Source organism: Cryptomeria japonica, chromosome 10 (genome assembly GCF_030272615.1).
Source record: "Cryptomeria japonica chromosome 10, Sugi_1.0, whole genome shotgun sequence".
NCBI classification, from domain to species: Eukaryota; Viridiplantae; Streptophyta; class Pinopsida; order Cupressales; family Cupressaceae; genus Cryptomeria; species Cryptomeria japonica.
Window position 1 is genome coordinate 829,905,447 of NC_081414.1, and position 13,838 is coordinate 829,919,284.

The 13,838-nt window shown below is 38.2% G+C and overlaps 1 protein-coding gene across 2 annotated transcripts in view; it reads right to left on the reverse strand.

Annotated features, from left to right (window-relative positions):
- LOC131076898 (aladin) overlaps nt 1–13,838 on the reverse strand; it is a 79,311-nt gene that overhangs the window by 25,889 nt on the left and 39,584 nt on the right. For both annotated transcript variants that reach the window (XM_058014245.2, XM_058014244.2), the window contains 3 exons: nt 7,031–7,118; nt 6,780–6,855; nt 6,230–6,329 (listed from right to left, as the gene is read on the reverse strand). In XM_058014245.2, the coding sequence (XP_057870228.2) occupies nt 6,230–6,329; nt 6,780–6,855; nt 7,031–7,118 (264 nt within the window). The remainder of the gene's footprint in view (nt 1–6,229; nt 6,330–6,779; nt 6,856–7,030; nt 7,119–13,838) is intronic.

Consider the following 13,838-nt stretch of genomic DNA (forward strand, 5'->3'; position numbering starts at 1 on the left):
AAAAAGTTCCACCAATTATTTGAAATGAGAAAAATTTAAAAAAAACAATCCGAGTCCAGGCGAGTCTGGACCCCAGACTCGATTGAGTTTGGGTGAGTTTGGGCGAGTCCAAGTCCAAGCAAGTCTGGACCCCAAACTCAGCCAAGTCCGAGTCTGAGCCCCTTGGACTCGCCAAGACTCACTCAGCTCGGGACTCGCCAAGTCCAAGCGACTTTCGTTCCTCTGGCCCAAATTAAGTTTGTTGTCACTCTCACGTAGTTAATGTATCAGTTGGTTAACGGTTGTGTTCCTCTTGGCAACCATCGGGTTCTTTAAACATGTTGTGTACCGCCAAGGAAGGTAGCAGGAGACAGATCAATTGTAATCCTTGGTCGACCATCTCTGGTCTTCTTCTCTATAATAATTTCATGTGCGAATAAAGATATATTTTACTCATGTACTTGATATTCATTGTTATCTATATTATTATTTCCTGTAATTAATTTAAAAGATATAGCGGTAAACATTTGGCGTCGTTGTCTTTAGAGAAATTAGGTCAGCCTCGAGTGATTCATGTTGTTAGACCCCGATAAAGGTGAGAAGAGGCCACAGGGTGGTCAAGACAAAGCGATCAAGCGATCTTTAAGGATTGTAAAAACAAAGAGAACGAAGAAAAAGATAAAAAGAAACATTTGAGGAAAATCCAATAGGACAATAGGACCATCCGTCGATACACTCAATGTTGGACAAGGAGTATGAAGAGGGAAACCTTGAACTCACAGACGTATTCCGTCGTCTATCCATCTCAAGGGAACCAAGAATTGGAGGATCTGAACCGCAACCCCCAAACGGAGGGAGCACAAGAACAAGTCAGAGCTTGAAAGTACCTAGACTGTTGGGGACATGGAGGTGGACATGTAGAGGACATGCGCGTGGCTGAGAGTGCCAGGAAAGCACCAGAACGTAGCAGTCGAAACAGTCCACCCAGGTTTGGCACACAAGGGGGTAAGAAAGCGAGAATGATGGTGACTCCTCCGACAAGTCTGAATGTGGATCGACAAAAACTGTCAAAGTTCACAGGGAATGGGTTAGAGTATCCTATGTGGCACTGTAAGACGTGCAAAACCATTTGGTTGGCAAATGGTTAGTCATATAAAAAATAATGGTTGAGAGCGCATCCTGCAATGTAACGAGGAATAGCCATCGACTGGTTTTCAGACCTAGAAGAGAAACATATGCAATTGTGGGATAGCTTGAACAAGGCATTCCAGGAGGAATTTAAACTGCTAAGGAACAAAAATGAAATTGTTAAAATCTACAATACCAAACAAGGGAAGCACAAGATCGTACGGGCATACAATCGTAGGCTCAAAGAGTTGTTGGGTAAGATGGAGAACCATCCAGCCAACCGGTTAAACAAGAGGTGGTTTGTCAAGGGACTAATCCCCTTGTTATGCAAGAAGATGAGAGTAGTGCCATCATCCTTGTACACCGATGCTTACAATCAGACGATGGACAATGAAAGTAAAAACAAAACATCCTCTCGAGGGAAGAGGAAGACTGACAATGACGACAGCACCGAAGGTAGTAGCGATGAAGAATCCAACACAGTTCAGACCCTACAACGAGATATGATGAGAATGATGAAAGAATTGTAGGCAAAGAATGGAACCAATAAAGAAAGTAATGAACTATGGTGTACTGAATGCAAAAGTGAGGGGCACACGAAGGGTAATCGTCTTAGAAATATGTTTTGTGAGATTTGCCAAGTGTTGGGTCATTCGATCAAGGAGTGCCCATACAATTTGAAGATGAGAAGTACACAAGTACTCTTCACATAGGGGGAGTCCACTCCATCAAAACCATAGAATGCATCGCCAGGTGGTTATCAAAACCAACGAGGGCGAATCAAATACATTACAACTTCAGAGGACGTCCTATCATACAGTGCCAACAATGTAGTGAATGGGGACACTTTGCGAGGGACTATCCGAATAAGAAAGACACTTATTGGGCAAATGGTGTGGACCAGGGAATCATGAAGACACCGACTGCCCAAAGAAAAAGGGCATTAATATGCTAGACATGGTAGAACAAGATTAGGCAATTCTTGCAATCACGAGAATACAGACAAAGAAGGTGGTGTACTCGAACTGTGATGTCCACCAACGAAATGATAAGTCTATAGCACTAAACAACTAAAATAAGCTCCTTGCATTATCTTTAAAGATAACTTACAATTCATTAAGCAGCAATGAATAATTCTAGACGTGAAGATATCTACCGATATAAGATTAGAAGACCATTCAACATATAGTGGCATTCCTTAAACAATCATATCGATTATATACAAGGCAAAACATATATATTATTATCCGCATTAAAGAATGATGACTTGAACAGAATGAATGTGAGGGACAACTAAAAGTGGGTGGAGTATTCATAGGAGTTAATTATGTAGTGCGAGGTTTAGAAGAAATCCGTATTATCGAAGAGACCCAGTTTGATATTCTATAAGATATCAATATTTAGCAAGTTGATTGGCTATAGGTGAAAGCCATATTTCTGAAGACAAGTATGTTCCGTTACAGATTCTAGTAAGCCTATAGTATTATTTGATGCAAATATAACTATTGAGAATAGACATTGAAGAACCGATATAGAGTAATTGAGGAGCCAAACATATTGAGTGTTTGATATAATTATTCGGATGATGAGATATATGTGTCACTATGGTGAGACCGATACACATGGTAAGAATGGGAAATACAATTTCTTCATGCCACCAACGAACATTAGAATTAATTCTGCTAATGAACGACCCCTTCAAAAAAATGTATGTGGCGGCAATGCCAGAATCACGGATATTGCAACTATTAATACATTCACCATAATATCAGTGGTTACTGTAAATACCTTGATGATAAACAACGATTAGAGACAATTAGGCAACGGATATGAGAAGGAGACTAATCGGCACCCTTGGAATAATAAATCGATTGGTATGAAATGACACGTTGAGAAGGAGACGTATCTTATCGACATGAAAGGATGTAACTTCTCCCTCTTGAAAGGTGCATTAGGGAATAGATCCAAAAAACACATTTTCAAGGAGGAATATCGAACAACAGTCGGTAAAACAAATCTTCAGAAAATAGCAGTATCGATCATCATCAATTATCGATCATGGAGGGGGATTAATAGTCTGCAAGACATCCAGATCAAATCAGAACTGTTATTAAGTTCCAGACAGTAATATCTTGGGACTTGATGGTATGTACGGGAATGTGCTTAATATATATAGCCTGATAATATTTGTTATGCAGGATTTAATAGTAATATTTAAGAGTAATACTAATATAGATTATATTTCATACTTAACTTCACATACAGAGCCAGACCAGATCTGACGCTTGTCAGATCTGTCTGCCACTACAGGTACTAGGTAGAATAATGATCAGTCTTTTAGTAAATGGCAGTGCTAGTAATTTATATTATAGAAAATATGATTTGATATATATATATATATAAGGGTTGATCGGTCAAATAATTATTTATAAAGAATTACTCTGCAGTAAAACATATAGTGTACTACTATCTGAATATACATATATATATAGAAATAGTGAATGAAAAAAATAAATATGAAACTATGAGTCGGATTGAATTGTCAATTCAATATCAGGAAAAGATTATGTTATCACTGATTTGATTCATGTTAAGAACGAATTGTCTCCTACTCAAGTCAGTTTAAAAGTCAAAATATATAGAAATAGATTAATTATGGTTAAAACAGGCCTAAACTTAGTAGGGGACATTACACGAACCCTTGTATGGAGAAGGAACGACTCTGAGAAGCCAGAGCAAAAGTAGAACAAGTGTTGGTGAAGGAACGAATAACTTCCAATGGAACTACAAGTATGTAACTACAAGAGTCAGACAAGAACATAGTTCGACAGGTGCTATAGACAACCATACCATCAAGGTGACAAACCTTCTTCAAACTATGTTGCAACTGAGAGTGGCAATTACCAACATGGTTAGTGACGACACAATTAGCCAAGAACAATGTAAACCACCATGTGAAGGGAATGAGGCCAGTAATCCAATGTTGCTGATGGTGAGCATCAAGAGGAAGCTGAGGGTCGTCAAGATGGAAATAATGGGGAAGAAGTTGACAAACACTATCATCAATGGAGGCTCAGGAGTAAACGTATTCCCAGAAAATTTTCTCTTGCTCTTCTTTATTCAACTGAGGTTTTAATTTTTCCTCACACAGTGTGAACACCTTGTGGAAAAATGTATACGCAAACGAAGAGAGAGTCCATTCTTGTTTGCAAACTATCCATAGAATAGATATGATGGGTCAAGAGATAATATCGGTCTCTTTGATAGTGAGAACCATAATATCTTTCATGGCTGCAAAAACATCCATATCATGTATCTCTTTGATCGTATCAAAGAAATGATGGAACATGTTGTAGATCAAGTCTTGCAACCCTAAGTCCACAAGAAGGTTACTCAAACTGATTTCCGCAAATATCTTCAATATGATCACCATTATTGAGTAATGTGTACTATTGATGTCATCTAGCTCGTTGAAACTATCTACAATCAGATGCAATGCTTTTTTCATTGTGTCATCATCATAAGGAACTAGAGGTACCAAAATTCTCATTACCTTGCCCAAACAAGAGGTAACCAACAATTTGATCTCCTCATCACGATGCCTCAACCATTTGTGTAGTTTCAAGGTGGTCACTGTAGGAGTTAGCACTACATCTAAGACTTCAAAGGATGTTTCAACAATGTGTATCAAACATTCTTCTACCAATTTAATGTGTTCAAGATATCATCCCTCGATTGCAATTGAGTGCTAAGCTTGTTACCTAGTTCATATGGTGATCTTGCCAATGGTTTGATATCTTTTGCTGCCATGATTAATCTAGTTTTTCGACATTTACCCAAAGGTTGGCAGGTTCACTAGCTCTGATACCACTTGTAATGTCCTTTGTAGAATATCAAATATGGTAAGGAACCAATAGCTTTTAAAGGATCGTATATAGATATCTACTATGTCACCTTCAACTTATTTAAAGAAACAACTCTAACTTGAATTGAGTAACAATAGTCTTGATTATTGAACACTTATATATATTAATACAAGAAAGTAGAATGTAATTAATAATGATGTCACGCCTCTTATAATGGACAAGACCACATCTGATATGAATTCTAAAGTTCTGTTCGAAATGATGAAGTCTGATTTGATTATTGGTAAGAAGATGTAATCGCTCTTTCTGAATTACAACTATAAGATCATGTGCTTGTATGTGAAGAGGCTATGCCTCTATCTGATTGCTGTTTCAGATTTGATCCTTATACTCCTACGGTATCTTCTTGGCGCCTTGTCTGAATATGGTCTATGCAGTTATGCGTCCTTTAGCCTTGTAATAGGTGAGCTATATGCCACCCTTACTTGACTGGTCATAGGCTCTAAAGAGAACTTCCAATCTGAGTTCTAAGATATAAATTCACAATTCTTCCATGTCTCTTTTGTGATCCATGGACCTAATCTAATAGCTATCAAAGGGACATGATGTGAGGAGTTGTATCTTACAACAGCCATGTCTCTTTACAAATACTTAATTAAATGTCTCTAATCGGACTTCATCCTTTGTTTACTAACAATATTATTTAATGAGTTAATTATTTCTTGATCGAGCTTATGTCTTCCTTCAGCAATAACCTTAATCTGTTTTGTGTGTAACGCCCATGATTTGCCATATGTTGGGCCGATGGCATTGTTCTCGGTCAACTTGCTTTAGGGATCGAATGAGATTATTACAGTATAACACATGTTTACCCATGTCTGGGCAGCTAAATGTTCATTTTCAATGTTCACATGTCATCAAACATGTAATTTTTGCAATATGGACAGCACTGCGGCAAGTGCAAAGGCATAGTACTAAAGCTGCACAAGAAAAAATGAATCCAATCATTACCTAAATATGTGGATAGTTATAGTACCACATCAACATATTAAAATAGAACCCAGTCAAAAATTAATAAAGGCTCATTTTTATAAAGATAAATTTGCATAACTTTTCAAATAGCAGATTAAAATGCATTGGCTCAGGATAAACTTCAGAAAATACTTTAAATAAAAAGGAAATATAAAGTACAAGATTAAAAAAGTGCAAACAACCGACACAGATACCATTTCATGTCCCAAAACTTATGAATTTACCCAGCGATGGAGGTCTTCCAGAAAAGTGTAGTGATCCCAATGTTATGGATTCAGAAAAGGCCATAAAAAGCATACGGCCATCAGGACCCCATGTTGCACTCTGTCATAGAAATTTTCCAATACTTCAGAAGGTCAGAAATCTTCTAAGATAACTATCAGATAAGTTGTTTGAAAAAAAATTGTCCTGAATATAAAATATCTGCAAGCACATCTGCACATTATTGTAGCAAAGGAATGACAGTTATTAGACTCAGTTACGATAGATTTATTGTTGAAAAAAGTTCTAAGAATTTGCCATAGGCAAGATCCCATTAAGCTTACTACACCAACTAATGACTGCATAAGGGATAAAACACTTTTAGATAAGCTCTTCTTCTTAATAGAAACAAACAATTAAGAGCTATATAAATGGCCTCAAATGACCAAAATACATAATTTCATTCTCTACTCATTAAAAGAATCTGTACCATTAGTGTACATCTACATTCAGCCAAGATGCTCATCATTTAAGAGTAAAACCCTATACATGCATATTGAAAAGATTGCTTACAATGACCGAACCACCAGAAGACGACCATGGCTCTGAAGTCCATGTGTTTGTTTCCCATAGGTAAAATGTTCCATTGCTGTCAGATAAAATTTATACGTGTTAGGTAATTTCTGGCAAAGAGAGAGTTAAAGAGCTTCGAGGAAAATACCAATAGTATCCATAACACATCATCTTAAAAAGAAATAATTCCAATGCTTGGAAAAGCCATATAATTTTCATCCTTGGCAAGTGTTAAAAACAAAGGTGCATACGGCTTTGCAGAGAACAAATAGTCCCCTGTTGGGGACCACTTTAATAATGATACTCCTCCTAATCCTCGACGAAGTGGCGTTCCAACACCTGCAAAGCTTCTATGTTAGCATGGTATTATTTATACAACCAATGGAGCTTAAAAAACAATAAAGCTTATAAATGCTATAACAATAGATTGAACAGAATAGTTGAAAGTGTTACTGTTAAAATTGATGAAAACATTCAAAGTGACAACTATGAAGAATCTATTGTTGAGTCCGATACTATTGTAGAGGTTAATTCTAATAATACTTCACATGATTTTGGTGCAACTGATCCTAAAAATACTTCTGGTAATGATGTTGAATCTAATTCAGAGACTGCCAGTCATATTACTTTTGAAAATGTTGGTGAAAAGAAACCTTCTAAGTTTGTTAGAAGAAATCATCCCGAACAACAAATTATAGGGCATAAAGATGATGGAATTAAAACAAGGAAAAAGGTTGTTAATTACAATGAAAAAGCATATATATCTTTGTTGTCTGAAATGGAACCTAAATCTTATAAGGAAGCTAATTCAGATACTAGTTGGATTAATGCAATGAAAGAAGAATTAGCTCAAATTGAGAAAAATAACACTTGGGAATTGGTTCCTAGACCTAACAAAAATGTCATTGGTGCAAAATGGGTTTTTCGAAATAAATTGAATGAAAATGGCAATATTCTTAGAAATAAGGCTAGATTGGTTTGTAAGCGTTATGCTCAGATTGAAGGGGTTGATTTTGATGAAACATTTGCTCCAGTAGCTAGATTAGAAGCATTCCATATGTTTTTGGCATTTTCAATTTATAAGAACTTCAAAGTCTGGCAAACGGATGTTAAATCAGCTTTTCTAAATGGATTTTTGGAAGAAGAGGTTTATATGGAACAACTAGAAGGTTTTGTATGTTAAAGTAAAGAAGATTTTGTGCGCAAGCTTAAAAAAGCTTTGTATGGTCTTAAACTGGCCCCTAAGGCTTGGTATTCCAGGCTTGATGAGCATCTTCTTGTTGATGTGTGTTTTATGCACATAACATTTCAGAATAAAATACCAAAGTAATTTACCCTCTCTTGAACAAAATCACCTCAGATGCTAAGGGTAAGATCAACTAAAATGATTCCAAGGTTTCTACATGTCAAGTCTTGACAAGTGGGTAACTCAATGGTCGTTGTGAATTGTTGTGTTCACTTGGGGACTTACACAAATGTTAGGATTATCTTCTTTGACCATGAAATATGCAGAATAGGTATGCTGACAACTGAAGATTTAGCAATGCAGTTCTAGACTTAGTTCTTACCAAACAAATGGGCAAAAGGAATAGGGTTCAGGAAATCTATTCTAGGGCTAAGAATGTAGGAAATGATGAACAAGTTAAGTGGAATCAAACTAGGCAAGGTCTCATAAATAGGTATAAACACAAGCTTAGTGCAATCGTCTAAGGTATACTCAAGGATTTTCAGACTATTACCATCAAACGTCAACACCATCCAAGTTGATGCTTATCAAGGGACACGTAATAGTTGAAGTTAAGCTTACTCAAATTTCCAGTCGACCACACAAGGCGCACTTACCAGCGACAAGAGGCTAGTGGTATGGATTAAGGATTCCACACAAATATATTCAACAAATCTTTCACTCAATCTAATAAACATGAAAACAAATTCTAATCTAACTTGGAGGAATTGAGAACCATGAAAGCAAAGACAACATTTGAAGAGCAAAATCACCAACAATTGAACAATGATTTAGATTCAAATAGTTCCAGCATATACCAACAATTCTACAAAAAACTCTCTTTTACAAATGAGAGACAAGGAAGTATATATAGAATCTCTTACAAAATGGATGACTAAGATTAAAACTAAATCAAGGGCCAAGATCATGCCAACAAAACCCTAGAATTGCCCTAATTAGCGTTTACATCAAAAATGGTGCCACCAACATATGGCCCAATAAAAAGAAACCTAGTCATCAAATAGGGAATCTTCTAGAAGATTCCTCCCTGCATCTCTCTCTCTCCTAGCATACTCCACGAATCTAGCCAATACAGAATCTAACTCCTCCATGGAAATGCTAGGCAAGGTATCCTGTTGCAAATCAATCACGTCCAATGAATCCGAGCAAGTGTCCAAAGTGTTCTCCCAATCTAGCACTAGAATTGCCCTAATTAGCGTTTACATCAAAAATGGTGCCACCAACATATGGCCCAATAAAAAGAAACCTAGTCATCAAATAGGGAATCTTCTAGAAGATTCCTCCCTGCATCTCTCTCTCTCCTAGCATACTCCACGAATCTAGCCAATACAGAATCTAACTCCTCCATGGAAATGCTAGGCAAGGTATCCTGTTGCAAATCAATCACGTCCAATGAATCCGAGCAAGTGTCCAAAGTGTTCTCCCAATCTAGCATGAGCTTCTGCGAACTATGAACATGAATCAACAAAGAGACCAAATCATCTATCTAACTCTTCTTCAAAGAGTCCAACTAACAAAACTACATAAGTTTCATCTTGTCTCTTAATTCGGCTAAGTGTAGACCACTAGCATCACTAACATCAACACCCAATAACTCCTCAATTGAGGCAAGGATCTTCAACTGAATGTCATGAATCAATCCTTCCATCTTTGTACAACTCAACTGGGCGTTCCCATAAGTTGATTTCTTCACGGCCAATGAACAAAACCAGCCATGGAAATCATACCTGTCTCCACTGTGCACAACGCTCTCGCTGATCAGTGTGGACTTGAGAATCTTCTTCAAAGCTCTGAGGCGTGGAATAGTCTTTTCCTGAATAGGCTGGAATTCTTCCCAAACTCCCTCCAAATACTGGATTCTAAACACGAGCCATGTTGTCCTATCATATGCCTAGACAAACTGAGTAAGGAAATCATCTGCCTGTTTTCTTGCACTCCCAATCCACTTCACCTCCGAGAGTGTATCTCTCGCTGCCTCATAGTGTGAATGTAGTCCATGATCAACCGCAATAAGGGAAATAAGGGTGGGATTCTCACGCCTTATCCCCGCAATATACTCTCTAAGTCTGATATTCTCTTCTTTGTACTTCTCCTTCTCTTCAATTTCTCTATCTAACCTTGCGTTGATCGCCTTAAGGTTATCACCAACCTCCTGAAACTCTTGCTCTCTTGTAGTACGGCCAAGGGCAACTGAAGTAATCTAGAAATCCATAGGAGTAGCAATGTTTGCCGTCACTCCTCCAATAGGAACAGCCACCTGTGCAATCCGCACTCTCGCCTCATCTCTAGCTATGTGCGACAAAATCTCAACTCTCTTGGGTTCTTTCTCCTTATTGCTCCTAGCTAGGTAGTCATCAATGTTATCAATAGGTTGTACCTCTATCATTTTCTTACTTTTTTTCGTACTTTTCATCAGCCTATCAGGAATAGAAGCCATCTCCATACCATCATCGAGACACATATCTCGATCAAGTCCTCTCAATGCCGAGATAACATCATCATCATCATCAGGATTACTCTTGGTCAAATCATATATCTCATTTCCAAAACTAACCTCTAAAAGGACAGTAGGGGATCCCGGCTAATCATCATTCTCATTTGGTGGAGTAGATGTCATTGTGGCATGAAACTCTTGAATATTCTCTGGTAGTATTACTCTGTTGGAACATTGTTGAGTTTCCTTATTCTGTTTTGTTATTTCAATTTCCTTAATTGATGAGACACTGAGAGGTGTTGAAGGAATGATAGTCTTCTGCTTCTTCTTCTTGACCTCCTTAATCTTCTTCCCTCTAGCCTTGACTCCTCCTGGCATGTTTTTCCTTCTCTTGGGAGCTTGACTCTCTTCATCTGCATGAATCCTGACATGACTGATAGTCCTCTGATCATCTTCGAAAGTAGATTCTTCCAGCTTCATCTTTTCATAAGTGAAGGAAACACCCATATCAACTAACTTATTCATCTGAATATCTACCCATGTACGGGAGAAACTCAAGACCTCTCTCATCAATACATTCAAATCAATCTCTTTTGATTCTGACCAATTAGGCAATAAGATTGCCTTTATCATTTCATTTTCATACTATAGATACGTATGATCCCTGTCATCTAACACCTGATCGGGAATGAGGAAAAGTCCACACTTCCTCATGAAATCCACTGACATTCTGGACCACATTCGTCTCTTCACTGCCTGCTCGTCCATCAGGTTGGCCCAATAATCTTCAATATCTACCTTGTGGATGAACTTCTCTCCCCTGATCCTTCCAACTTTCTTATCTGGATCAAATCTTTCTCTTTTCTTGAAGGTTGCGAATCGATAAAATGCAAGCTCCTCACTCACAGTGCTAGCAGCCAAGGCAGACTGGCAAACCTCAAACATCTTCCCAACTAAAATAGGGAATGTCATGCTTGTCCTATGCTTCTCTTTCTGAATCGAATCAAACTCTAGAAGTTGTCTCGCCACCAACAAGATCATTATGTCGAAAGGATACCTAAGAAGCCTGTAGGGTTCGGATTGAAACCCATGAATCCTAAGGTACGTGAAAGTGGGAAACTGAATATACCACAATCCATATTTCTCTATTAACTTTGTTGCCTCCTTGGACAACCTCCTGTTCATTCCACCTTGCAGCATCCGCGTGATGTACATTGTGAATACGTCATTCACTCTCTTATAGTCTTCCATTCTATACATGTTTAGCTGGGGATAGCACTCATGAATCTTGAATTGTCCTTGCCCATTCTCGACTTCACCTCTGCATATCAATCCTTTGTATGTAACAAACCGTGCAAGCAAGTATACCAAGTAGGAAGTCATGGCGAATGACTTGGACCGCTCTACATTCCTCCGCTGAAAGTCCAAATTGTCACTTATGATTCTAGACCAATTTATCAACGTCCCTCTAAGACAATCCTGGATGAAGTAGAACATCCATCCATCATATATTGCACCCTGCGGCATCCCCATTACTCTGTTAAGCGGAAATACTAAGTCACTATAGTCCTCTTTGAAGTTTGTGCACATGAGTGTCTTGGGAGCCTTGGAATGATGAAGCCTAGGCTCGATCATCCACTCTTTGTTTATTATATTCTTACACGCATCCATCTTCTTCGTGTACCGCTCTTCATATTCATCTTTAGTTGCATTCTTCATATCTGCTCCACGTCGGATTCCAAACACTTCAGCAATCGCATCCTCAACAAGGTAGGCAATAACAACATCGTTGGGAGTCTTGATCATTCGCGAGCGAGGATCATAACATCGTGCACACTCCAGGATAAGCTCACTGCATTGTATGGACTGTGGAAATCCAGTGACTTGAAAAATACCACTCTTCATAATGTTTACATACGCTGGGGAAGGAATCTAATTTCCAACTCCGAACATCCGTTGTCGCATCTGGTTCAGGCTCAAGAAATGCATGCTTGTATCCCCTAATCTCCTTCCATCTGGATGACATCTTGGATTCTTGATAGAATCCAGTCTCCAGTATCTTTTGTTGTTCTCTTATTCCTTAAACCCGGACTTGGACATCACACCTGTACGAAGCTTGAAGCTAGGACTTAGGAAAAATATAATATTCTTAATAGAATTCCTGACTTCTTAATGATTGAGGCTAATTAGGGTATGACGTCAAGAAAATAGTCCACACTCTAGGTAGATCTTAACAATTTAAATACAAAATGTGACAAGAATAGGGTATGAAACCCTCATGAAATCAACACCTCCTTATACTTAGAAATTTCGTGCAAATCATAGTGCAAAGGAGTATACTGGATTAAGAGTAACTAGGGAAAGGTGTGAAAGGTTGCGTTTTCACAAAAAATTATGTCTGAAGACACCTTCCGCAGTCAACAATGGAGGTCACAAATCTGAAGACAACCTGCAACAATATGAATAAACCTCTCAAAACATGTTGCAATCATTCAAAAATATGCACAAACTTGATGAAAATCAATTTAGACAATGAAAGCAAGTCAAATCCAGGAATTATGGTATGGTTGGTAAGAGTTAAGTTTTCTGAGGACAAGCAGCCATGGCCAAGTTGCAGACCTGAGATAGCCCTCCAATGGTCTGAAAATGATCCCAAAATGCCTCCAAAATGTCTCCAAATGCAAATCACTATAGTTGTAGCTGGCTGGCAATGAAAGTTTAAGTCTGAAAATTGATGATCAGCCAACAATGGAGGTCACCCCTACTGCAATAATGGCGTTTAGGCTCAGATCTGAGGCAATGACAGCAAGTAGGGGACAATGGTGGTATCAAGCATGCATGAAATCCATCAAAATATGCCACAAATACAGGCCAAATAAAATCGTATTTTCCAGCTATGGCGCCACCTTCAAATCTGAAACATGTCATCAATGGCCTTCAAATCTGCCAACTTTGGTCTCTGATAACAGCAAGGATGGCGGCATCAAGGAAAATCATCAAAGTCTGGAGTCAAAACCCCAACACAAGAAGTCGCCCTTGACCAAAATCGTGGATTTCTTCCAAAAATGGCAAATTTTGCCAAAAATCGTGGTATGGGGAGTCTTCAACAGCAAATCAGTCTGACAACAGCAGGTTGCATGGCAGACTTGAGGAAAATCACAACAAGAATCCTCTAAAATCACCAAAAATCGCCAAAGTAGAAAGTCGCCACTTAGGAAAAAAAATCACAATCTCCAAAATCAAAAATCTGCAAACAATGGAGTCAATAAACTCCAATGGCAGCAATCAAGGGAAAATCTCCCAGCAGGAAAAATGGAAGGAAAAGATAAGTCTTCAATCAATCACTCCAACAAGACACTTCATCAAAAAATTCGCCAAT